General features: G+C 38.9%; 2 protein-coding genes across 3 annotated transcripts in view; one reads left to right on the top strand and one right to left on the bottom strand.

Annotated features, from left to right (window-relative positions):
- Positions 1–980: 980 nt before the first annotated feature.
- On the bottom strand, positions 981–10,362 carry agr1 (anterior gradient 1). The gene is made up of 8 exons (XM_074658062.1): positions 10,259–10,362; positions 9,642–9,772; positions 9,414–9,477; positions 7,915–7,967; positions 6,591–6,667; positions 5,464–5,530; positions 3,709–3,789; positions 981–1,151 (listed from the first exon to the last, which is right to left on the bottom strand). The coding sequence occupies exons 2-8, from the start codon at positions 9,748–9,750 to the stop codon at positions 1,102–1,104; spliced, it is 501 nt and encodes a 166-aa protein (XP_074514163.1). The 5' UTR covers positions 9,751–9,772; positions 10,259–10,362; the 3' UTR covers positions 981–1,101.
- A 2,355-nt stretch (positions 10,363–12,717) lies between these two features.
- traf3ip1 (TNF receptor-associated factor 3 interacting protein 1) overlaps positions 12,718–27,761 on the top strand; it is a 32,701-nt gene continuing 17,657 nt past the window's right edge. The window contains exons 1-10 of one of the 2 annotated variants that reach the window (XM_074658184.1): positions 12,718–12,967; positions 16,049–16,117; positions 18,697–18,858; positions 21,116–21,244; positions 21,432–21,869; positions 22,733–22,804; positions 23,916–23,939; positions 24,186–24,261; positions 24,706–24,726; positions 26,664–26,751. In XM_074658184.1, coding sequence (XP_074514285.1) covers positions 12,845–12,967; positions 16,049–16,117; positions 18,697–18,858; positions 21,116–21,244; positions 21,432–21,869; positions 22,733–22,804; positions 23,916–23,939; positions 24,186–24,261; positions 24,706–24,726; positions 26,664–26,751 — 1,202 coding nt within the window. In that variant the 5' untranslated portion in view covers positions 12,718–12,844. The remainder of the gene's footprint in view (positions 12,968–16,048; positions 16,118–18,696; positions 18,859–21,115; positions 21,245–21,431; positions 21,870–22,732; positions 22,805–23,915; positions 23,940–24,185; positions 24,262–24,705; positions 24,727–26,663; positions 26,752–27,761) is intronic. The other variant, XM_074658185.1, reaches the window with a different exon arrangement.

Genomic DNA, 27,761 nt, shown 5'->3' with positions numbered 1-27,761 from the left:
ATAATATTAAGGAATGAAACTTACTGACCCATTTTAAATGCTCTGTGTTTTCTTGTTTTTCTGGGTTTTCAGGATGCATCTTATTAGTTGTAATGAGGATTTGAGTCGCTCCTTCTGATGTATGTCTGTACCACTCGGCTTACTTTTCTTTCCAGAGGTGAAGGCACAGGAATGCTCAACACACTAGCAGCCATAACAATTAAAAACAGCTCATTAATCCTAGCTGTGACAGCAGAAAAACTGCATCTGGGCTATTTGTGGCGTTGCAGCACGGTCCCATTCTGTCGAGGCCGGGCTTGTTTAGAAATGGTATTTTTGCAGTTGTCAGGGAGGAGCATTTAACAAGAGAAACACAGATTCAGCCCAGATGCACGTCTTCAGAGAATTGTCCAGAAACCAATAACATATGGTATATTACCTGTGCTTATGCTCTAAATGTAAGTCGTATATAATACATATAATCAGACCTAATTAATATGCTAATTAGCATTTACAATAATTAGTACAAATATGATTTCACTGGAAAAAGTCAGAAGACCATGGACATCTTTATTATACTGCCACCTAGTGATTAAAACATGACACTGTCTGTGAGATGTTTTCTGGTTAGTATCTACTGAGATTGTGTTCACTATTTCCTTGTTGTTTACTTTGATAAAACATTCACTTCAAGATGTAATTTTTGAAGTGAAGTCCACAGTCCTTCTGAAAACCTACACCCAGGCTCTCTGTAGTAACACTCACTTGCACTAAATATATTTATTGTGTTCCTGATGTTTTCATCTTCATAAAATGCAAATACAAAAGGGAAATATTCCCTTAAAAGCTCTAAGCACGATACTACCATGCTTTTGAATTATAAAATTGATTTGAATTTAGTTGAACTTAACAACTATAAGTTATTAAGTCATCCTGCATGCAAGCTTTAATACCCCCAGGATTATATAAGCACAATTATGATGTAAAAAAAAATCAGACACTTTACTTTCTACTCATTTATTTTTGTTTTATGGAGCTCTGAAGAGCTCGGTTCTGACCACTGAGTAGGTTTCCCAGCATGACTGGAGGATGGAGAGAAGTCCGATGTCAGATTGAACCGTGTTAGAGTTCAGAATGCGTCGGGGCTTTGGCCTGCTGCATGTTTACGGACACTGTTGAAAAGGAGAAGGCAAATTAGAATAAAGACTATAACTCTTTTCCTTGCAGATAAAAGATGCATTGCAAAAATGCCCCATCAAATGTAAGTAAAAACATTTTAGATATGAGCTTTCTTTAGCTTGAAACAAGCAAATTTGGCTGCCAATGCACTGAGTGATTTTCACTTGATAAGATTTCTTGTATCAAGTCAGGATGTCCAGAAATCTTAAAATAAGGTAAAAAAGGTTATTTCAAGGACTGCTTGTTTAGTGCAGTTAATTAAATTACAAGCCGACTAGTACACACTTTTACACACAGATTAAATTACCGGCCCAGTCGCACAGCAGTTTATGAAATAGTCACGAAATTGAATGTATTGATTCGTGTACATAGACACGAATTTCAAATTTTTTACATACGAAATCCATTCGTATGTAATCCATGTAATTGTGAACCGGGAAGTATAAAGAGGGATGTAGGGAGGAGATCGGGGTGGATGTGTGGGTCAAAAAACACAGGACTTTCACCTATAGGAGACTGGTGCTCGTGTCCTGTTTGAAACCAGAAGTCAAAGTTAATTTATTCGTCACGTAACTTCCGTACTGAAGTTCTTAAGCACTTCTGGGGTTATTTTAACCCAAACTGCGATCTTTTCCTAAATCTAACTAAGTAGTGTTGTTGCCTAACCCTAACCAAGTCGATATATTCCTAAACCTAACTAAGTCGTTTTTTTCGAAAAGACTGGAGCGGAAATTGACACGTACGTCATGAGTTGCTGGATATTCGTAGGAAAAAGCATGAAAAATCCGTTGAAAGTAAAAAGAAAAAAGGGGACAGATCTGCTAGCATGGCTGGAGAGCAGCACACCTGCAATCACTGCTGTAGTACACTATGTGCTTTTCTGGTTGATAATATTTCATCATCAGAGAAGGGTTTTAGGTTTAATAATTACTCTTAGACTGTAGTTTTATTATCTACATAACTGAATGAGATGTAAACCATCTCAAGCACTATTGTTATCAGTGGAATATGACAGGTTGAAAGGATGAACTTATGATGAACTTATACGCAACAAAAGACTAAAACTTGAAATAAGATGTTTTTGTCTTGAAACTTCAAAGCTTAGAATAAGTTTCTAAGCACAATGACGGATCTGTAACACAACATGTCCCTTCTACCCAGCTAAACATAACCCCAAATAAGATAGAATTGCCAATTAAGACAAAGAGGTACTTGAATGAAGTTAAATAGCCCTGTATAGTCAGCACTATCATATAAAATGATTTCAGTTACTTAGAAATATAGGTTTTGCATTGCTAAATAAGATGCAGGTGCTGTTTGTTTCCACCTCAGGGTGCTGAGCTACGATTAGTATTTGGCATGCATACATTTACTGTATTTTGTGTGAATACGTGTTTTCTATTATTCAGAATGTTGTTTTTTTTCAAAGCGCCAATCTGTGTTGCCGGGGCATTGTTGAGTTTGTCTCTTTTTCCTCGGTAAAATCACATTTATTGCACCATGTAAAATAGCTCTTAAGTGATTGTGTCACTGTTGTTAAAGCTGCAGTAGGCAGAATGTTTTTGCCATCATTGGGCAAAAATCCCATAATAACCTTTCAGCATATTGTAATTATTCTGAGAGATAACTAGACTTCTGCTCCTCCTCATGGCTCTGTTTTCAGGCTTTAAAAAAATCTAGCCCGTGACGGGAGACTTTGGCCAATCACAGGTCATTTCAGAGAGAGAGCGTTCCTATTGGCTGTTCATTCAACGGAGGCAGCTGTCAATCACTCGCGAACTACGACCAAACGGTCAAACTAGGCAGCGCTGGTCAAATATGAATCAATATTCTGTTACTGTAATGCCTATTTCTCATGTAAAATGTTTTCATAGACATCTTGTTACTGTTTAGCTATAAAATGAGAAAGTTTGCTCCGGCTGGTGGGCAGTGCTTGGTATTTCCTCAACTGATCTCAAGATGGCTGCCGGGTCACAAACTTTCTCATTTTACAGCTAAACAGTACGCTACAAGATGTTTCTGAAAACATTTTACGCGAGAAATAACAGAAGAAGATGTAACATAATATTGATTCATATTTGATCAGCGCTGCCTAGTTTGACCGTTTGATTGGCGTTTGTGAGTGATTGACAGCTGCTCAGAGATGGCAAGGCTCTGAGTGCTTGATTTCCTCCTGTCTGTGAAATCTTGCAGACGCCGTTAGGAGCACCGAAGGACACATGATTTTTTTGTAGTTGTGAGCGTTTTATAAAAAGAACTTTTTTTTAAATCGTATTTGCTCCAATTCTACCTACTGCAGCTTTAATTAATCATTACCTTAAAAGCACCCTGCCTTCTGTTTTTTGTAACAAAAACTTCATTCAGCAAATTGGACACAAGGAGAGAATGACACAGTATCTCTAAAAAGCAGTTCGAGCACGGCAGCTGCAAAACTTCTTCCCGCCTCGCTGTCAAAAAATTGAGTGAGGAAGATGAGGGTTAAAAAGACTCAGTCTGTCTTCACGTTGCTGACAGGTGAATCCCCATTAGAGAGAGTGGACAGTTACTCACAGTGTACCATGTCACTAGGGTCGTAGGTGTATTCGCGAGTGCTGTACTTTCCTCCGATTTTGAGCAGAGTCTTAGATGGACCTGCAGAATGACACATAGACAGGTGAGGATCAACATGATGCGATTGTAATAACTCTCGGGCTGTTGTTACCACATGTGTAAGAAAGACAGATGGCAGGTGTCAGTTTCAGTGAGAAGCCGTGTGGTGACAACTCAGCCAAATAAATGCTTATTTGGGACTGAGTGGAAAAGCAGGAGCTCCAGTTTCCCCAACACTTCCCACACCATCATTAAGAATACACAACTACCGAGTATGTTAGCCTGTATTCCTTTCCTTCTCATCAGTGCCATATCTATGCCATCTGTTCTGCCCGAATCCTTATTATGCTAAAGAGACACACTACTGGAAGATTTTTGAGTGGCTCTAAAGAATGCAAAAATCTGTATTTTAACACATTTGTGCCCATGGACTATTTAGTATGGTAAGGAAAAATGCCACAACATTTGTTTTGATTGGTCAAAAGTCTTGCACACTTTGGGCAAATATCTAACAGTACAACTTTGAAATTTTTAGATCACATGAAAAATCACACTTTGATCTTTGAAAAATTAGGAAAAATGCTATAATTGTGTTTATTAAATGTTTTCCATATGAAACATTTTCTTTGCATATCTTTAATATCCAACTTGTTCATACAAATACTTGATTGTGCTCCTTGTAGTTTCTGAGATACAGTCATTTTCTATATAGACTATATCCAGTCTTTGGGCACATGCGATTACTGCTTTTATAATCGAATCAATAGAGTGCTGCAGGAATGAGTCCTAAAACCTGGAAATGAGTTAGCATTTTAGCACTTCCTGTTCACTCATCTCGAAGTCAATGGGTTTTTTGAATGGGTTTGTAGTTAGATGCCTTAAATGAGGTCTGTGGTTAAAACAAGCTGAAGAGATTTTAACGTTTTGTTCTACGACATAAAATACATAAAATAATACCCCACTCGTGAATTTTGAAGCCTTTGTGTCTTAAAAAAGGCGGTTGTTAACAAGTGGCTAAGTGCAACTACTAAACGTCATCACGCCGACACGTCCTCCTTCACAGCCTCGTTGTGAATACTCACGTTCATGCGACCGTGGTGTAGTTTGTTTATTGCCTAACGTTAGCTTTTTACCACTGCCGATTGCATTTACGCTTCAAAAATCATAAAAGTGGTGTTCATTTGTGAAGATTACCTGGCTGAACAAAACGTGTAAGTATCATCAACATTTGTTTGCCACGGAGCTTATTTTCTGCAATAATCCAAAACTCGATGGAAAAATCCTGTCCTTTTTGTCAAGGGAACCAGAGCGATGCTAATTCCAGGTTGGCCTACAAAAGTATGTCATCCCTGCAGCACTTTATTGTAAAAGCAGTAGTCCCATGTGTCCAAATACTAGATATAGTATGATAAGAAACTCACTTTAAAGCTTCGCATTTGTGCTAAGTCAAGCCCATACAACACTTCTACAAAAGGAAATAAAAAATTTCAGTTGCGGGCACAAATGGTTAATACTCTTGTTGAGCTCATTAGATGGGAGAAGGATCCCAGAGAGTTAAGAAAGAGAGAGGATTGTAAATATGTTCTGCTTTGACCAAGTCTGTTTGAATCTCATAGGACCATGATAGGGGAAATTCACATTTTCAGCTGACTGTCCTATTAGACTTAATACTGATTACATGAATTCTAAATTATGACAAATGGTGTAGGTACTTACCAAAAAAGAGAATTCTGGGAACATAGTCGCCATCAGGGGCCAGATTCTTGTCCGTAGTCTCTATAGTCTGTGTGTATAAAGTATTAAGCAGATTGTCATTTCTTGATGCTATTCTTCTTTGCACATCACTTTTAATCATGCTTGATATTGTTACAGTGTCCACGATTCACCTGAAGACATTTGAGTAATTTATATTGCACATCAATTAACATAGTGATTATGATAATGCATACAAACTGATAAAATCCCATGCTTAACTGTTTGAAAATACTTCTCCTTGTACTACAGGAACTCCATATCCAGTACAATCCTATATCATTAGGGCTGTCAAAGTTAATGCGATAATAATGTGTTAACGCACATTTGTTTTAACGCCACTAATTTTTTTAACACGTTAACACAACTTGTGATTTTTAGGTTATAGCAGGCTCAGTTTTAAAGCTAGAGTGAAGATACTGGTATCAGATGAAACGATGATGTCACACTAAATGATGTGACTAATTAAATGACTTAATAACACGCCAAAGGAAAAACTGGAATGTCCATTTTCAAAGGGGTCCCCTTGACCTCTGACCTCAAGATATGTGAATGAAAATGGGTTCTATGGGTACCCACGAGTCTCCCCATTACAGACATGCCCACTTTATGATAATCACATGCAGCTTTGGGGCAAGTCATAGTCATGTCAGCACACTGACAGCTGTTGTTGCCTGTTGGGCTGCAGTTTGCCATGTTATGATTTGAGCTTATTTTTATGCTAAATGCAGTACCTGTGAGGGTTTCTGGACAATATTTGTCATTGTTTTGTGTTGTTAATTGATTGCCAATAATAAATATATACATACATTTGCATAAGGCAGCATATTTGCCCCACTTCCATGTTGATAAGAATATTAAATACTTGACAAGTCTCCCTTTAAGGTACATTTTGAACAGATAAAAAATGTGCGATTAATTTGCAATTAATCATGATTAAATATTTTAATCAATTGACAGCCCTAATCATTACATTACTTCTTTATATCAATGCACTCAGTCAGTATTTTTCACTACTTGCTGCAATTTCTACACACTGTTTTACACTGAAAAAAAAAAAAGATTTCTTCATTTATGCTCAATATACTTACCAACAGGTTGACCATGATGAAATCCTCTTTGGCCATTTTCTGGATGGGATGACTCGCAACAAATGCCTTCTTCAAAGCTGTTGAAATAATTCAGTTTAGCATTTAGAGTTAAGATCAGAAGAAAAGAACTGGCTTTAAAATAATCATTATAGTAATACTTTACTCCCAAAAAAAACACGCTGTTGCAAACAATTATAAAAAGTAAAAAAAGAGTACATATGCATGAAAGTGTAAACATAGTCAATCATTTTCAGTTATTACAGAGTGTGCTCATAAACTTCTGGCCCATGTGCTTAACTTTTTGACTTTTTGATAGACGGGCAAGTTAGAAACAAGTTTTGCAGTTTGGACCCACAGTACAGAATATCAATGTCTACTTTTCTTGCCAGAGATTACACAATTTGCTAAATTGAAATTTTATGAAACCCAACTTAGTTAAAGCACCCGATTCGACTGTTATCAGGCAAATAAATAGGTGTTATCAGTCGCCGTATCACCATAGATATGGGTCAATAGGGGCCTTATATGCTGTAAAAGTTAAAGGGAAACTTCAAGGGAAGCAACACGTTGTGAAACTGAATGAAACGTAACGTGTTTAACACAAACAAAAATACTTCTTTAGGTTTAGGCAAAAAAACCCAGTTAGGTTTAGGCAATAAAACTACAACTGCTTTAGGTTTAGGCAAAAAAACTACAACTTCTTTAGGTTTAGGCAACAAACTACAACTTCTTTAGGTTTAGGCAAAAAAAACTGTTTAGTTTAGTCAATAAAACGACATATTATTTAGGTTTAGGCAACAAAGCTACAACTTCTTTAGGTTTAGACAAAAAAACAGTTAGATTTAGGCAATAAAACCACGACTTTATTAGGTTTAGACAACAAAACTACAACTTCCTTAGGTTTAGGCAAAAAAACAACAGTTTGGTTTAGGCAATAAAACTACAATTTTATTAGGTTTAGGCAACAAAACTACAACTTCTTTAGGTTTAGGGGGGAAAAAACTACAACTTCGATAGGTTTAAGCAAAAAAAAACAGTTCGGTTTAGGCGATAAAACTACATCTTATTTAGGTTTAGGCAACAAAAAATGTTTTTTGCCCAGTACAGTAGGTGGTCTTTGTTGTTTATGTGTTAGTGGATACTTCCATTGAGCTTTAATTCCTGGGAACCATTTGTAATGAATGAATATGATTCTAATGCATTTTCATTTCCTGTTTGGCAGGTATGAAGGAATGCACCCATAGTGTTCCCCATAGTGTTCCCCATGAAGGACAGTGCAGGGTGTGCATATATTTTTATGTTCAATATTTTTCAGCTACAGTACCTTCACAGTCCGTGCAGTTTTCTTTATGAATGATGACCATCAGAGGCTTCTTACTGTGAGAGCAAAACCACAGAGAAACAACTCAACACATTCCTCAACACAACAAGCACAATGATGGGTGTGAACACAGTATTACACAACATAATCCCTGAGAAATCAAATGCCAGATTTTAAAAGAATAATGACTTATTATGCTTTTATTTTGCTATTTTGCCATTAGTAATAGATCAGATGTAGTTCTGCATGATACAATATTTTAATCCAATTTGAACTAGTAAGTCACCTCATAATCCTTATGGACGCATTAAAATGAAAACATATCCTGTTCACATTTAGCATATAAATAGACCTAATGGTATGGTATTCACACATGAATAAAACAATATGAACATAATGGACATATATATATTAGGGCTGTCAATTGATTAAAATATTTAATCACGATTTATCGCAGGATTGTCCATAGATAATCGAGATTGATCGCACTTTTTTTTCTGTTCAAAATGTACCTTAAAGGGAGATTTGTCAAGTATTTAATACTCTTATCAACATGGGAGTGGGCAAATATGCTGCTTTATGCAAACGTATGTATATATTTATTATTGTAAATGAATTAGAACACAAAATAATGACAAATAATGTCCAGAAACCCTCACAGGTACTGCATTTAGCATAAAACATATGCTCAAATCTTAACATGGCAAACTGCAGCCCAACAGGCAACAACAGCTGTCAGTGTGTCAGTGTACTGACTTGACTATGACTTGCCCAAAACTGCATGTGATTATCATAAAGTGGGCATTTCTGTGAAGGGGAGACTCGTGGTTACCCATAGAACCCATTTTCATTCACATATCTGGAGGTCAGAGGTCAAGGGACCCCTTTGAAAATGTCCATGTCAGTTTTTCCTCGCTAAAATTTAGTGTAAGTTTGTAGCGTTATTTAGCCTCCTTCGTGACAAGTTAGTATGACATGGTTGGTACCAATGGATTCCTTAGGTTTTCTAGTTTCATATGATACCAGTATCTTCTCTCCTCTAGCTTTAAAACCTGAGCCCGCTACAGACTAAAAATCGCAAATTGTGTTAATGCGTTAAAGAAATTAGTGGCGTTAAAAAAATGTGCACGTTATTATCGCGTTAACTTTGACAGCCCTAATATATATATATATATATATATAGGCCTATATATAAGAAGAATATCACAATGTGTTTTTCTATTCAAACTTTTGAAATATCATCAAAGAACCTTCAAAGGTATCCATAACTACAAATCTGTATTTCTAGGAGCTGTAGCTGATAAGGTTCTGCTTTCTGTGTAATCAGGCAATAGCAATTCATATGCATGCCATCTGTAAGGCTTCAACCTTTAGGATGCAGATCAAGGAAACAAAATGCACACAATGCACTTTCACATTTACATTCTGTTCTCACACCTAAAACTCATATCCAAACAGAATCAACAAATATTCAAGGTTGTTATCGAGGTGTAGAGACTCACCTGTTCTCCAGCATTTCCAGGCCCTTTTCATAACTTTCGACCCAATCAAGAGAATCCCCCCATCCTGCAGGACAAAAACAGCACTGAAGTCAATGAATATTAATTCAATTTCAGGACTTTATCTTTGTGTCTTGTGACACAAATCCAAGCTATATTACATTCAGTGAGTCAGTGATTCTTTAGATGGAAGGTACGCAGTTGTGCATGCTTAAAAAAAAGGATGCTCACCTCTTGACAAGGGCGAAGGCTCCGCTACTTTTATTGCCTCTTTTCTGGCACTGGCACTGGCACTGGCACAGATACCGAGGCACAAAGCGAACAAGACCCAACGAAGCATCACTTCCTGTCCTTTGAGAGAACTGCGATGACATTTGCCAATTAGATTACATTGAAATTCAGTGAGGTGTTCATTTGAAAGACATTTTTTTTACCCACTGCAATCACAGGGTTTGCTAACAGCCCAGATATCTGCAGTTCTTGTTTTCCTCGGCAATGACAACTCACCAAACAAGTTTGACAAAGCTGATGTTCACAGCTAAGGAAGAACTATACAATCATTAAAACCTCCACCACGTTATAATATTCCCTGTGACTGATTCTTTCTTTCTCTAAATAAAAACTGATACAATACATCACTGTACCATTACTATAAGTAAAGAAAAAAATCTGTGTCAAAAAGTAGGATTAAAACAATCTCTAATTATACACAACGTTTTCAGTGACACGCTTTCAGCTCAGTAGGAGGCCTTTAACTATTATACAAACACTTCGATAATTATTATAGAAAAGGAAATTCATAATTCAAGTATTTGTGACCTTGAAGTCGCATGTAGTAGATGTCTTACCTTGACAGCGGGAAGCAACAAGCGTCTGTGCTTCAACTTTGATATACTCTCTCTTTTGTCAGATGTGTTCCATTTAACTGCACTCACCAAACAGGTTTATCAAAGTGTGCTATAAATCAAGAGGACAAATCTGTCATTGACTCACATTGTTTTAATTGCTAGAACTGAGATCATAGACTCTGCAACCGTGTCACACATCTATAGGCCTACATGAGACATCTTTTTAACCCTTTACCTGGTCCATTCTGATTGCTGACTTTGACACCTCATAGCAGTCCTCTAAGGTGTTCGAAAATATATAATTTATATATATACTGGTAGGCCTATACCACTCATGCATTCATGAGCTTTTAACCCTCATCCTACCAAGTGGGGTCCGCGGGTAGACTGGGGTAAATGTAAAATCTTATAAAGCAGCATCTTCCCCCATGACCCGGGGGGAGATGCAAGCTAATATTGCTAGCTATAGGGCAGGGGTCTGCAACCTGCGGCTCAGGAGCCACATGCGGCTCTTTAGCTCCTCTCCAGTGGCTCCCTGTGGATTTTTTAAAAGATTAGTGGAAATAAATAACTATTATGAAATTTTCAATTTTATTCCTCATTGTTGTAGGTCTATGGTACGACGGTACGACGTAGTATTAGGGCCACATTGAGGGAAAAAAAGAAAAATCTGAGATTTCGAGAATAAAGTCATAATATTTTGAGAATAAAGTCATAATATTATAAAGTAGTAGTTTTACTACCTCATTCAATGCCAAACACACACCCATTATCCACAACACACACACACACACACACACACACACACACACACACACACACACACACACGCACACACATTCTTCAACCTGCTTTTATCCCCTTGTGTTGTTTTAGTTTTGTTTTGTTTTGTTTTTGTATTTTGTTATTTGTCTTTCTCTGTATAATATATTTTGGTCTTTTTTATATATGTCCCTGCACATGTCTTCACTTGTTTTGTAATCACTTTATAACACAATAATTTTTTTTTTTAAAAGTAGTAGTTTTATGTGTTACTTTCTTTTTTTCTTGTAAAGTTATGACTTTATTCTCGTAATATTACAACTTTTTTCTCATAAAGTTATGACTTTATTCTCGTAATATTATAACTTTTTTTCTGGTGAAGTCATGACTTTATTCTCGTAACATTAGGACTTTTTTTCTCATAATATTACAAGCATTTTATCCTGGAAATCTCAGTTTTTTTCCCCTCAATGTGACCCTAATACTCCGTAGTACATTTACACTTTGTCCCTCACTGTATTAGACTTATATACTATATACTTAGACTATAAACTGTGTTAACTTCATCACAATGCTCAAATGTTTTGTGGCCCAAGACAGATTTTTGTTTGTTTGTTTTTTTTGCCTAAAATGGCTCTTTTGATAGTAAAGGTTGCTGACCCCTGCTATAGGCTAACGTTATTATCTCAAAAAAAGTCAGCTAATTAGATAATAATATAATAGCATACATTTTGTTTTACTGTTGGTTAGCTATGTTATTTTGTTAGATGAAGGTGTTCTCAGAAATCTAACATTAGCAGTGATTCACATGGGGTGCTTCTTACCCCAAATTAGGGGGGTGTCTTGCCTCAAAAATCCTACTCTTACACTTTCACATGTTACAAAAAAAATATTTGTTATTTTTTTCTTCAAACTAATGGACCACCCTTCATGTGATTCTCATATTAACAGTAAAAAACGTTTGTATATGTAAATCCTTGTAAAAAAACAAAACCAAAAAAACCCCACTGAAAGCTTATGTCATACTGTCAAAATATCAAATGACCTCAAAACCTCTTCTTTTGATTTCCTCCTTCCAGTAAAATGATGTTGCCACTATTCAAAGATTAGCAAGGCCACTGCCAACCAAGAAAAGAGCTGAAATGAAACTTAGCTCTGTCTAGTAGTCAGAAGGGGGGGGTGTCATACCTGTCTTATCTCACAGGTGCTTTATTCTATCATTCCAATTTGTCATTACTTTGTCAATCAATTTGTATAATGACTTCATATCATTCTTTTCTATTTCTGTTTTAATGGGTGCTTTTTGAATACAAATGTATTGGGGTCCTGGTTGACCTCCATGCACCTTAGGTGATGGATGTTGTGGAAGGGAAGCCCATCTATCTATCTATCTATCTATCTATCTATCTATCTATCCATCCATCCATCCATCCATCCATCCATCTATCCATCCATCCATCCATCCATCCATCCATCCATCCATCCATCCATCCATCCATCCATCCATCCATCCATCTATCCATCTATCCATCTATCTATCTATCTATCTATCTATCTATCTATCTCTCATTGGATGCTCTACTTCAGCTCAGCTTTGTTGTAGCTTCTTGGCTGTTGCTATCCGGTTGCTATGGTCACAAGCAGCGCTTAGCAACCGTAACCCTCGGCGCAGGCGCAGTCTGCATCAGTGTTGCATTGTGGGATTGCAGAATATTGACATAGCAACCAGGCGACAGATCCACCAGTTTGTTTCACTCCATGTTAGTTTTTGCTGTCTCTTCTGCTGCTTGTTGAAGCTTCTTAGCTTTACTTTGGACTGCAGCCATGAACGGAACAGTGGTGAAGAAGACCCAGGACACGCTGGGCAGAGTGATCAAGAAACCACATCTCACGGAGAAGCTGCTCAGCAAGCCGCCGTTCAGATACCTGCACGACATCTTCAGTGAGGTGAGACTGAGATGCTAATGTTACCATAACGTTAGCAAGCTGGCGGTGGTTTAAATAGCAACACAAGGCACCTTTGCCAATACATGTGAAAAGGCCAACCGGTCTCACGTCATTTAAAAACAGGAACAAACGAGCCGGGGATCTGGCTCATACAGCAACATTAGCATGAGCTACTTTATGTGAGCTAACCACTAAGTTAGCTAGCTAACATCAACTCCTCAGTCACTAACGTTCCTGCCTCTGCAGCTCTCCTCTAGCCATCAATCTGTCTGCCGTTGTACCAAGCAGTTCAGCCATTAAGGTCAACCACGAACCAAAGAACTAGTTGCTAGCATTCACCAGCCATTAACTGTTAGGTAGCCTGGTGAGTTAATACAGTGGGTTAGCTAGTTAGCTAACGGTAGCTAGCTGTGGCGTGTCTACAGCGTCTTCTAGTTGCTAGGCACGACCTGAGCACACACACAGGGATCAAACCACTTCTGTCCACTAGATTCAAGATTCAAGAGTTTTATTTGCAATTGTATTTGCCACCTCGAAGTACGTTGGAATTCTGAGCAGTTTAAACCGAGTCAGCTTTAAGAAAAGAAAAAAGGTAGAAAAGGCACAAGGTAATTACAGTACAAAAGAAGTAGCACATTCAACTCAACACAATAAATAAATCAATTATTAAAATATAAAACGCCCTCAGTGTGGTCAATAAATAAACTAAACTACCCTCTGCATAGGAACGATACCCCAACAATACTAGTATACAGTATATCTGCTCCATGACCATGTTAAATGAACTTGTAGCTCTCAACAGTGTGACAGTGGAAGGCAGCATATTGCACAGCATTTCAGTCCATTCAGTTCAGGTGTACTGTGTCTCAATAATGGTATGGAGGTGAGGTGTGGGGTATTTGTGTCCCTCTTGAATGTCTTTATGGAGGTGAGGTGTGGGGTATCTGTGTCCTTCTTTAATGTCTTTATGGAGGTGAGGTGTGGGGTATTTGTGTCCCTCTTTAATGTCCTTTGCCACCAGTCTGATTGTAGCTTTGAAGAAGCTGTTGTGAAAGCAGAGGTGCTCTGTGAGTGGAGATGCTCTCTGGCCTGTGGTGCCTCAGGTTGTGTCCTGATTCCCTCCACCTGAACAGAGAGTGAGCTGGGTGCTGTCTGCCCCTCAGGATGCTCTGTGTCCTCCTCCTGCAGCGCTCTATTTGTTGTTACTATAAGCTAACAAGAGTGAGACGATTGTGTGTACTAAGTTGGCTAAATTTGTCTGGTTCTTCGAATCCGTCACGTTGAGATCACGGATGCTGAGCAGCTTAATGCAGCTGGGCTGTTTGATAAGACGTTGTGCTATAACGTTCAGTAATCGCTGTGTATTCTTTCTGTGTTGTTCAAAGCTGCTTGCAAAGTGGAGGTACACATATGTGAGCAAGTTACGGTTATATGCCCTCTCTGTGTGCTTTTTTGAAGGGCTGAGAAGCTCAGTGATGGACTCCACAGTCAGATTCTTTGGCAGTTGGTAACACTTTAGCCAGCCACAGCAGCTGTTACTGTCGGATCAGGTGCGGTCAGGTCAGCTTCTAGGTAGCTACCTTCTAATCTCAAACGTTGGTTTTCATCTACTTTGTGTACAACATAAAGGTGATGGAGTGGATGAGTTAAATGGTATAAGAAAGTTGTTATTCACAGATAGAGATAGGTAGAATAACGTACCCTTAGTTAAAATTGTCCTACATTTTCTGATACATATTGTATAGTTATGTGGGCATTAGGACGCCGCAGTCAAGTGGTTCCCCAAGAAGGTTAAAACCAAAGTTGTGTTGGTATTTTATTTGATAATGCCAACACATCATCATCCTGTCAGCTTTGGAAACGCCCAGTAATAGTGACTGCGAACTGTGTTCTAAACTGTCATCTAGTTTATTGCTATTACTGAGATGGATCAGTGTGAAATTGAAACAAATAACAATTTATCAACACAAACACTGAGAGAAAAAATATGTGTGTAGTAGTAGGCTCGGTAACATGGATGAAATAGATGTGGTACCAAAACTGCTACATAAAATAACACGGAAAACACTGCATCAGCTCTATGGCTCATTCTGTTGTTGTCATTCAAACAAACACTTATGATACTTTTGTTCAGCAAGATAATCTTCACATTTGAACACCACTTCTATGATTTTTGAAGCGTGAATCCAAGTAAGGAAAAGTAAAAAGCTTAAAAACGTTAGGCTATAAACAAACTACACCACGGTTGCATGAGCGCGAGTATACACAACAAGGATGTAAAGGAGGACTAGTCGGCGTGATAACGTTTGTAGTCTCATTTTGCCACTGGTTACATTGTAGAACAAAACGTTATAATCTCTTCAGCTTGTGTTAACCACAGACCTTATTTCAGGTGTCTAACTAAAACCCATCGACTTCCAGAGGAGAGAACTGGAAGTGCTTAAATGCCAACTCATTTCTGTGTTTTAGGACTAATTCCTGTAGCACTCTGTTACTTACTTATTACCATTCGTCAATGGAAATATTTCATGCGAGAAATGTAATCCAATCTATATTATGAAACAGCTTTATCTCAACTATGCCTACATTTTCTTTCTTTTTCATTATTATCTTTTTTTTTTACACACAACAGAATCCTTTGACACGAGGTGTCAAGCACAGTAAAATCTGTTTAACCTTTTTTCCGCCTGTTGATTAGTGTAATATTACTGTAGGCTCATGAATATTTGATAAAGGGAAGCTTGTCAGCATGTGTCACTTTGTTCCTCTGATTAGCAATGTGTTTGACTGCAGGAATGGGCTATCAAACAACTGCATTTTCACCGTGGATATTAAAGCATATACCCCTTGGCTTGAACTGGACTATTAAGGCCAGAATGTTAATTTCAAGCATTCATGAATTAACTACATACTGGGAAACCATTGAAATAGATTTCAGAAATGAGGACTTGTTTAAAGCTGATGATGTGGTATAGATGCCTAATAGTGGTATGTATTTTTAAGTTTTAGGTATATGTAACGGTTGATATTGCAAATTATCTGACAACTGAGTGTGAAACCTTTATTTCTCACCACTTTCAGGTCATCAGGACCACTGGTTTTATGAAAGGCCTGTATGGAGAAAATGAAATGAAGCCAGATAATGTAAAGGTAAGTTGACCACACTCCGTCCACCTGGTTAAACGTCTGTAACCTCTGGCCTCCTGCTACACAACACTGATATCACTATTCTTTGGTTAACAGTGCTCCCCTCATATTCATTTGTCTCTGTTAATGTGCTTGCTTGTATACAGAATGGGCATTTATGTCCTAAGCAGCAGCCATTTTTTGTGTATGAAGTCCCTTGTGCGTTACATGGGACAGTCTGAGGGCGTCTGTGTGGGAGTAACTCTACACGCTGTCTGTGTGACTCACTGAGTGAGAGGATCTGGCAGGACATGACTGAGATGGCCTGCCAAGGTGTCAGAACTCAAGTGTGCTGTTTGAGAGCTGACCCCGAATCCACTCTGGATAGAAAGATGATGGGGAAGTGTCTGGGATCATTCTTTTATGTGTGAGGCAACATCAGGCTTGACTTAAACATCGCTTTCCTAACTTTGTAAAACAAAATGTAACAAATAAATACATAGATAACATAACATAAATTTAATGAATTGTTATTTATTATTAAAATAATAAATAAATATTAGATCGTACACCAACAACTTGGCAAAAACATATTCAAACTCAGATGCAGCAGGCTGATAGAGTAGGAGCACTGCTTAGCCGGGTCATTTGTCTGGAATATGGTCTTTTTTATTTACATGCATACAAGCATTAAATCAAAGGAGGGGTGGGTATTTGTTCTTAATTTTGTGGAGGCAGTCCTTGTTATAAATCCAGGTTTTGCATGTCATCCTTCCTGCTCCCTTACAAAAACCTACATGTCACTCATTGGCCCTTGGAGATTCAGGATATGCCCCTGGCTGTGCAGTCAAAAAGTCTTTTTTGCTTGGGAAGGTTCCTAACAGAGTGAAATGACCCGGAAGTACCTCAGTAGCAGCCATGATAAGAGCTGTTTGAATTCTCTAGATGCTAAGGAAAGGTGCTTCAATGCTTCCTTTCTCATCTCCTTTAGCAGAGGATACACTGGACCATCGTTTACCAAAGGAAAGGAGATAATAAAATCTCACAATTCCTTGCGGTCACAACATTTAAATCAATGCACCCTTCTGCCGTTCATGAAAACAAACAATATGCTTATCTTGCATATCATTCTCATACAGTCATATACTAATGGTATTCATGGTGATAAATATGAGTGGACAGTGACAACCACTTCATTTCACTTTATTTTTAATTATTTATTTCGAACATGTAACAAATACCTAAGTAAAAAATGAAACAAGAATAACAAATAAATGAACAGTAAACGTATAGCAAACTGTCAATTAGCAAATAATCAACAAAAAAAGGAGTAGGAAGAAGAACAGCCTACACATGTGGTCCTAACCCTTCTCTATAACTCGAACAATTAACTCAATATTTATCATACACTGATCAGCCATAACATTATGACAGCACTGGCATCCTGACCAGTCTGCGGCTACGCAACCCCATACGCAACAAACTGTGATGCCCTGTGTGTTCTGACACCTTTCTACCAGAACCAGCAAGAACTTTTTCAGCACTTTGAGCTCCAGTATCTCTTCTATTGGATCGGACAACACGGGCCAGCCTTCACTCCCGACGTGCATCAATGAGCCTCAGGTTCTGACGCTGTCGCCGGTTTTCCTACCTTGGACCACTTTCGGTTGGTCCTGACCACTGCAGACCGGGAACATCCCAAAAGAGCTGCAGTTCTGGAGATGCTCTGACCCAGTCGTCTAGCCAGCACTATTTGGCCCTTGTCAAAGTCGCTCACATCCTTACGCTGGCCCATTTTTTCTGCTTCCAACACAAAGTTCAAAGTTCAAAATGTTCATTTGCTGTCTAATCCCCCCCACTGCCAGGTGCCTTTGTAACGAGATGATCAATGTTATTCACTTCACCTGTCAGTGGTCTTAATGTTATGGCTGATCGGTGTATATTCCTTTTTTTAATTTCAATTCCAACCTTGGTGATGAAGTGATATTTTTCACCGGTTGTCCACGTTAGGTCAGATAATCCTTTATTATATGTTGATGTATAGTGTCCCAGCAGCAGAAGGAACTGCTGTATCTCTAGTTCACACTTCGAGGGTCGCATCATAATTACAGAGCCTATAGTGAAAGTGCAGTCGGATTCTCTCAACACCGCAGTTGTCTTTTCCTAAGTCCTTCTGAATTCTTCTTCTCATCTTTCCTTGACCTCATGACGTTTTCCATCGAGGTCAAGGAAATGTGGTTAGGAAAAGACACTAGGACGTCATTTTTTTACTTTTCGACCGCAGCCCTGGATTTCATGTTCAGAAAGCTAACCATAACCCCCGGTAATGTGTTTTTTTTAAATAGCCTGGTCAAGAAGAGGAGAGGAATCAGAGTCAACTACGCATGACTATCCACACTATGTAGAATTGTAGCATGCCCAGAGTATTGAGTACAGAGTGTTAAACTCTGCAAGTATATGTACATCTCAAGGGTGTAACCATTCTAAACTGTATTGGAAAATAACTCCCACTGGAGGTCCTTAACTTTCACAACCACATCCTGTCTCTTATCTGTCCTGTGCACTCTCCTGGTCATCACAGCATCTTTTTTTTTTCTTTCTAGGATAAGGACTCTAAGATAGTGTTCCTCCAGAAAGCGATAGATGTCGTCATGCTGGTGAGTGGCGAGCCCCTGGCGGCAAAGCCAGCACGCATTGTGGCCGGCCATGAGCCTGAGAAAACCAATGAGCTGCTGCAGGCCATGGCCAAGTGCTGCATCAACAAGGTCTGTGTTCTTGGGAGATTACACACACACGCACACACGCACACACACACACACACACACACACACACACACACACACACACACACACACACACACACACACACACACACACACACACACACACACACACACACAAAAAGGAATTGGAAATTGAAAACGCTCACTCTCCACTTCTCCAATGTCTCCAGTCTCCATTCTGGAGAAATAATATCGTTATGACCCTACATAAAGAGAAGATTCAGTGTGTGTTATTTTTCACATCAAAATATTGTACTCTTGGGAAAATTGTCTTGCCACCACAGGGAGTACTTTGAAATATTTTAATTGAACCCTGGAGATGGAGTGTAAACAGATGAGCTGGTGCCAGGGGGATAGTTGTTCTTTAAACAGTATTTTGATTTCATGTCATGTAGAATGTATGATCTTATTAATCAGATCTTATGCAACTGTTTTGCAATAGCTGTTACGAAGACATCTGGTTACATTTGTAATAGAGATAGTATTTCAGGATTTTCAACTATGAAATCAAAGTAATGAAAAACTCACAAAAACATGAGAATGACACCATTTAGCTCTGAAAGTAAGAAACATAGTAATGGGTACGCTGAGTCTGTCAGACAAAGCAGCTGGTCAGATATGTGCTACATGTGCTGCCAATCACTGGGGTAACGGGCGAACTCCGATCAAATTGTCAAACTAGGCAGCGCTGATCAATTATGAATCAATATTATGTTACTGTAATGCCTATTTCTCTCCTCAAATGTTTTCAGAAACATATTTATTGTATTGTTTAGCTGTAAAATTAGAAAGTTTGCTCCAGCTGGTGGGTGGCTATTTCAACATGAAATTATTTCAACCGAGTCACAAACGTTCTCATTTTAAAGCTAAACAGTGCACTAAAATATGTTTCTGAAAACATTCGAGGCAAGAAATAGGCATTACAGTAACAGAATATTGATTCATATTTGACCAGCGCTGCCTAGTTTGACCGTTTGATCGGAGGGCCGGGGGTTTCGTGAGCAGTGATTGACAGCTGCGTTGGAGACTCCTCGTCTCTCATTGCTTGTTTTCTTATGTGCATTTTGAAATCTTGCAAATGCCATTAGGAGCACTAGGAGGACACAGATTATTTCTCTCATGCACTACCGTCAGGATATAGGGACCGTTTTATAAAAATAACTTTTTTTAATCATATTTGCTCAAAGTTACCGACTGCAGCTTTAACATTCTCTAAACTGTAAATGCAATTGTCACAACTCTATTGCATGTCTGCAAAAGGTAGTAACTCACCCAAAACATTTCATTCATGCTTCAAAACCTAGTTATTGTTTAACCGGATTAACGATTAACGATTAACGATAGCGACTGCCCAATAAACAGTGTGTGTATTTGTGCTACATTAGCAGCTCTAGCAATGTCGGAGGCTTCTTGTTTGCCGCCGCCGCCACACACATACAGTCTGTCAGCGGGTGTGTGTGTTGGCGGTGAGTGTGAGGTTGTTAGTGGCGTTCTAGCTGTGAACGTAGGTGTAGTAGTGTGTGTACAGTTTATTTGTCGGTGAATAAATGCTACGAAACTACAACTCCTCCACTCCGCTCAAGCGAGCCGTAGAGACCGGAGCCGACTTCCTGTATCCTGCAACTCCGGCTTCGCCTCTTAAGGTGGGCTGTTAAGGTGGACCAGTTTTTTCTCCTTAAAGTGACGAGCCGCTCAGCTTTTTAATGAATTATAAATATTTCTTTTAACCGGTTTAACCGATAGCGTTAATCGGTTAAAGCGCTTAATGTCGGTTAACAGTTAAACGGTTAATTATGAACATCCCTAATTTGTGCAACGTGTTGCATGTACTGTAAACAGAAAATTCACCATTCTTTCATGTAAAGCCATATACATGTATGTCTGACAGATATTGATAATTAAATGGATAATTTTGCATGTGATGGCTCAAATGATGAAAGAATGTTTAGAAGAGGATGACGATTTCACTGAGAATCAGCTCATCGGTTTTGATCAGCAAGCCATGCGCAAGTGGTTATCGTGCAAATTGTAGACAATTGCACTTACTCTTTTGCACCCATGTGCCAAAACATGCAGTTTGCTTGAATGAATGAGAAATTCAAATCTGTTGTGAAAAATAAACTAATTGTTCAGAGATTTGAACTTGTTGTTTTAAAAAAACAAATCAAATTCAAAAATTGAGCCAAAGCAAATGATGGAAAACTGTAAACTGAATGATTCTCTTGCACTTGATTTACAGATGTCTAGTGACGATGCAGTGAAGCGAGTGCTTGCAGGGGAAAAGGTGGACATAAAGACCAAGGCCAGCACCTCCAGGTCCCAGGACAAGGAAAATAGGGAGGGACGTGAACGTCAACTGGATAGAGAGGTGAGACTCTTCAGCCCTCTCCAATCATGGAGTTACACACTGCTTAAGCCTACATTTGGTGTGAAATGTACTGTCTGTGTTAGCATTCAACTGCAGGCGTGGTTTAAAAAAATCAATGACATGACCAAATGATGAGTTTCCGAGTATTAAATCGTACCACCCTATGTGTTGGCTTGAACTATTCCAGGAGAAGAAAAAGATTACGGAGCGCAGCGGGAGCCAGGACCAGAAGGACCCAGACCAGCCCAAAGAACAGGAGAGCCAACGCAGAGATGAGGAGAAAGAACACCACCGTGGTGACAGGGAGCGATCTGACAAGCACCAGCGCAGTGAACAGGACCACCATGCCAAAGACAAGAGCCGCGACCGGGAGCGAGACAAGGATAAAGACAAAGGACGAGTCAAAGACAGGGACAAGGAGAAGGACCGAGAGAGGGACCGAGAAAGGGAAAAAGACAAGGAGAGAGACAAAGGCCGAGAAAAAAGAAGAGATAGGGATTCTCACGGAGACCGGGAAAAAGACAAGGACAAACGAAGAGACAGAGACAAAGAGTGGGAGAGAGCGAGAGAGCAACACAAAGAGCGGGAAGAGAGACACAAAAGTGCAGAGAGTGGCGATAGCAAGGTATGTCCCTTAAAGCAGCAGTAGGCAGAATGTTTTTGGCATCATTGGGAAAAAAATCCATAATAACCTTTCAGCATATTATAATTCAAGTGTTCTGAGAGAAAACTACACTTCTGCTCCTCCTCATGGCTCTGTTTTCAGACTTTAAAAAATCTAACTAAATCTAAACTTTGACCAATCACAGGTCACTTTAGAGAGAGAGAGCGTTCCTATTGGCTGTTCATTCAATGGAGGCAGCTGTCAATCACTCACAAACTCCAATCAAATGATCAAACTAAGGAGCGCTGATCAAATATGAATTAATATTCTGTTATTGTAATGACTCGCCTCAAATGTTGTCAGAAACATCTTGTAGTGTACTGTTTAGCTGCACAATGAGAAAGTTTGCTTCAGCTGGTGGGCGGGGCTTGGTATTTCCTGAGCTGATCTCAGCATGGCGGCAGGGTCACAAACTTTTTCTACAAGATGTTTCTGAGAACAATTTATGTGAGAAATAGGCATTACAGTAACAGAATATTGATTCATATTTGATCAGCGTTGCCCTCAGCGCTTGATCGGAGTTTGCAAGTGATTGACAGCTGCTCAGAGACGGCAAGACTCCAGCTCGGCTATGATTGGTTGTTTTACTCCATTCTGTGAAATGTTACAGATGCCTATTAGAGCACCGGAGGACACAGAGGCGATGTTTTTGCAGATTACCTGTCTCATGCACTACTGTCAGGATATAGTGACCGTTTTATAAAAATATGTTTTTTTAAATCATATTTGCTCCGTAATGCCTACTCCAGCTTTAACCCCACTCACATCTTAAATGTTAGCAAGATATTCTATTATTTACATTCTGTGTGTATGTTTGTGCTTAGGCCAGAGTATCAGAGGAACCACAGCAAAAACCCAGCCCTGAGCCCAGCAAAACAGCCAAACCTGTGCCAGCGGTAAGTCCTATCTTTTGGCAGAAATTTCACACATGATGTAACGTCTATCATTGGGACCGTTTGATTTTCTCATCTACAATCATGGTGTGTGGAGTTTCCTGTATGTGAGGTCTGCCAATTCAAGAAACATAGAGTTGGTCACTGATTTTACATGTTAAAGTAAACATGACATTTTTTGCAAAAAAACCTTCAAATTCTATTTGTTGTTATGTTGTGCCTCTTATTCTTGCAAGGAACCAAAGCCAGATTCTGAGGTATTCAACCCTGCTCAAACAATCAGTAGAAAATTAGAGCTTTACAGTGTATTGCATTTTAGTGTTAGAATGTGTAGTGACTAGTATTGCAATGACCTTGGCGTGGCTGGGTACATGGTTTATAGTGTATAGCAGACATGAGGTCTTGTGTCCTCCTATTATCTGCATAATTGATAAATGTGACTATAGGGCTGCACAAGTAATCAAATACTAATCGCGATCACAATTTTAGCTTTCCACAATTAAATGAACGAGATCGACTGTGATATTGACGTTTAAAATGCTCCGCTCATAGAAAACTCTCATGACGTAATCAAATGTAGCCTTATGTAGGCGATAAACTTGAATAAATCCAGTTGTTTGAAGGAGTTGTTTTCACAGCAATATAAAATAGATATTAAAGAGGAAATTATGACCTGCTTAACTTTCTCAAACTAGCTCTAAGCAGCTTATAATATATAATTATATATTATATAAAATAAGAACTACTACTAATGCCAATATTTCTTTAATCAAAGCAAATATTTAAATAAAAATAATCTTTTATTTCCTAATCATTTGAATTGTGTTTTTATTCAAATAACCACTATAGATGACAATAACAAAGTAAAAAAACAACATTTATAATTGTTGATGGTTGGAATGTCGCACAACATGGAAGTGAAAGCAGGGCTCTGTTTATTTAAATGTGAAATGGCAATAAAAATATTTTGGCCCTAATCTATAAATAATCATGATAAATAATCATGATCTCAACATTGATCAAAAATAATCGTGATTAGCATTTTGGTCATAATTGTGCAGCCCTGTGTGACTATTTAGTGCATGGTGTAATGCTGTGCTCTTTGCCTGTGCAGCCTGCAGAAGCAGTTGAGAACCAGGTATGAACTTATGCTACGATTCACAGTTTTCTACATTACCAGCTTTGCTTTGTTGCTTTAGGGGGGTTCATTAAATTCAATGTTTTTGTATTTTTACTATGATACCTCCTATATTTGACTATTTGTCAGTAGTTTAAAGGACATAGGACAATACATCCCAACAGGTAGTGAGTGATGTGTTGCCTTTCAGTGCTAACTGTCCTGAAGTTATTTCCTTCTCTCTGCTTGTGTTTGCTCCTCTCACAGTCTGACAGTCCAGCTAGAATACCTCGGCCTTCATCTGCTAAAGGGCAGAGGCGGAGACCCAAAATTGGAGGTCAAGGTAACCCCCTTCCAATATTTTCTCCCCCCAAGCACCCGATTTGAATCACCTACACCAATGAGGCATATCTCACATAGTTAATATAATAGCTGCACTTAAATAATTTACAGGAGGGCTTTTTAGTACGTCCAAATTGATTTTACAGTTGACGGCTTTCTATTTGCACTCCACTTGTCTAATAAAATCGTTGACTGGTTTCCCTTAGTGGGAGGTAGGAGTGACTCATCAGGATTAGTGTTGGCAGAAGAAATACATAAAACCGACATTAAGAAAAACTTTTTTTTTACAAAAAACATTTTCCTAAATATATCACAAGTACACACAGCCTATTGGTTCATCTGTTTTTTATACTCCATACTTGCATGTCACATTGCTCCATAATGATTTTCATAGTTGTATTAGAAAGGAAACTAACAACGCCTTGTTTTTTCTACTCTCCCACAGATGAATCTGACAGTGAGGGAGGTAATTATTCTCATCTTTATCATCTCTCTTGTGCAATTGCATGTAACAAAAAAAAAAGTGTAACGGTTTTAAACATTCACACAAGAATTGTCCATGTGGGAATGGTGTGAACATGACAGGAGAGTTGGTGCGCTTGATCTAAAATGCGTTTTGATGATTGCGGTGGTAAATTTCAATAATGGAAAGAGAGAGTATTGAAAGTGATCTCCCCCATATTTGGTTATGACTTTTAACTTGGCGCCCTACTACGTCGGTTCTGAAAGCACAAGGCATGAAATTAATAATCTAATCTGACTCAGGGACGGCAAAGGAGTGTCTTCACCAAAATGTCAGAGTGCTCTTTTGGGTTCAGGCTGAGTCATAGAGTGAGCGCAACTGAGTGACACACTTAGTGATTTAGGGCAACGACATTCTTTCAAGTCAGTCAAGTTTATTTGTAAAGATACAATGTGTCATGGTCTTTATAGGCGTACAATAGCAACGGTTCCCGACCCAGCCCAAACTCTCCTAGAAGACAAGGACAAAACTCCTTAAAGAAGGCCTTAGCACAACAGAAAAACAAGGAAGAAATCTCAGGAGATGCGAAACAAATAGACGTCCCCTGGTCCTAACACAGTCATGTGTGCAATTAACTACATACAGGAGCCGTAGGTGGGAAAAGGGCATTAGCAGAAATAAACCAAAAGTTTAAAATTCCAAAAAGGTTAAGAGGTTAAGTCCTGAAGGATACATTCCATTTATGGGCCCAAACTTAAAGACTAGTTTTAAGGCCTTTACACTCTGGGGCCGTTTTTTTCATGCAATTAATTCGCACATCAGTATATTTTTTCATACTGTTGTTTTTGGCTTAAATACTTTCATACAGAACGCAAATATTTGGCAACGTAAAAGCGACGTAATTTCTTTTTCAGAAGGAGGTAGATTTTTCTGAGCTTTCGCATCGCGTATAAAGGCATTAACCCATCAAGTCGTGCCAATAGAGTGCTACAGGAATGAGTCCCAAAACCCGGAAATGAGTTAGCATTTTAGCACTTCCGGTTCCCTCCTCTGGAAGTCAATGGGTTTTTTGAATGGAATTTTAGTTAGATGCCTGAAATAAGGTCTGTGGTTTTGTTCTACGACATAAAATACATCAATAAATACCCCCCTAGTGAATTATGAAGCCTTTATGTGTCTTAAAAAAAGCGGTTGCTAACAAGTGAGACTACTAAACGGCATCACGCCAACTCGTCCTCCTTTACAGCCTCGCTCATGCAACCATGGTTTAGTTAGTTTATAGCCTAACGTTAGCTTTTTACTTCTGCCGATTGCATTTACCCTTTAAAAATCATAGAAGTGGTGTTCATTTGTGAAGAATATCTGGCTGAACAAAACGTGTAAGCATCATTAACGTTTGTTTGCCACAGAGCTTATTTTCTGCAATAATCCAAAACCCAATGGAAGAATCCCATTGGGTTTTTGTCGAGGGAACCCAGGGCGATGCTAACTTCCTGGTTGGCCTACAAAAATACGTCATCCCTGGAGCACTCTATAACAACAACAAGGAGGCTCCGTAGTCTGAACCAAGATGGAAAACTTTATTACTCCTTTCAACCTTGACAAAGGCAGCGCAGACCAGATCCACTCCTTCCGTTCTTACCTTTCACAATAAAAGCCCTAGACATATAATATTCGCAGGCAAGTATTTTGCATTTTCATGTTGCTCCCGCTGTGTAAATGGGTTGGAAGTCGATGCAAGGAGGCTACGGCTGAGGATACATGGCTGAATTTAGAGTGGCTTCCTCAGAGTGGTAGCATTTAAGCCAGAGAAAAGGACATTGGTATGTATTTTTTATGAAGGTGTGTACCTAAGTGTCAGTGTCCACTATGCTAAGGACAGGTCTAATCCTTGCTATATTATACTGAGCTAACTACAAGTCATTGTTGTCCTTTCACAGACGGAGATGTTATGTTAGCCCAGAGACCTGCCCTTCAAGAAAACGGAGACACTGCAGGCTCCTCAGTGCCATCCGACATGACCTCCAGGTCAGTACAGTCAACACTGAACCACTATACTGTACAAGGTATTCAAACATTACTCTTCACTTACAAAAAGCACAGCTCCCATTAACTGTTTGTCACGCAAAAATATCTCCCTTCCACTACTTAAGTGTAATTTTGGTATTTTTCAACCTGGACTCTATTTTCCCATGTTTTTGTGACTAAGTGACTAATGGGGACAACAATTTTTGAGATTGGTCCAGGTTTCCCTTTTAAGCTGGTCTCCCATTTATCTGTCAAGCATGTACATATTCCAGGCTTGGCACAATATGATCAAAACCTGAGGGAAATATTATGCAATATTGTACAAATAACATTTAAGCCCCCGATACCTGCAATCCAGACCGACTTTACTGTCTTTTAGAGGCTGTAGCATGTTCAGTTTTAGAGCTATAGTGAAAGTCCTGACATCATATGAAACTAGAAAACCTAATCCACTGGTACCAACCCCGTCATACTAGCTCGTCGGGAAGGAGGCTAAATAACACTCCAAAGTTAGGCTAAATTTTGGTGAGGAAAAACTGGCATAGCCATTTTCAAAGGGGTCCCTTGACCTCTGACCTCCAGATATGTGAATGAAAATGGGTTCTATGGGTACCCACGAGTCTCACCTTTACAGACATGCCCACTTTATGATAATCACATGCAGTTTGGGGCAAAAATCATGCAGTTTTTTTTAATGCCGTACAAATGTGTTATTTCCACCTATTCTAAAAATGGTGTGTTTGAATATTTCTGCATACTGGGGTCTCTAAACAGTAATAACATACATTGGGTATGACTGGAGATCTGAGACTCCATTGAGCCCAACTGTATTCATGTGTGATGCTGTTAGTCCCCATAGTAGCCATTTCAATGACACCATTTTTTGAAACTTACCCCTCACTGTATAAAATGACCTGTGGTGACCTCTAGGATAATCACAGCCTCATGAAACTTTACAGCCACAAACTAGAGACCTAGAGCATTCAGAGGATGGATGGATCAAACTAGAG

Source organism: Sebastes fasciatus, chromosome 14, assembly GCF_043250625.1.
Source record: "Sebastes fasciatus isolate fSebFas1 chromosome 14, fSebFas1.pri, whole genome shotgun sequence".
Lineage (NCBI taxonomy): Eukaryota > Metazoa > Chordata > Actinopteri > Perciformes > Sebastidae > Sebastes > Sebastes fasciatus.
The sequence above is the reverse complement of the archived record's forward strand: the minus strand, read 5'-3'. Positions and strand labels throughout refer to the sequence as shown.

Excerpts from the sequence above, each read along its gene's own strand:
- agr1 (XM_074658062.1), bottom strand. The coding sequence starts at position 9,750 with ATGCTTCGTTGGGTCTTGTTCGCTTTGTGCCTCGGTATCTGTGCCAGT. Across the intron at positions 9,478-9,641 it reads GCCTTCGCCCTTGTCAAGAG|GATGGGGGGATTCTCTTGAT; the intron begins GTGAGCATCCTT and ends TTTGTCCTGCAG. Across the intron at positions 7,968-9,413 it reads CTGGAAATGCTGGAGAACAG|TAAGAAGCCTCTGATGGTCA; the intron begins GTGAGTCTCTAC and ends TTGCTCTCACAG.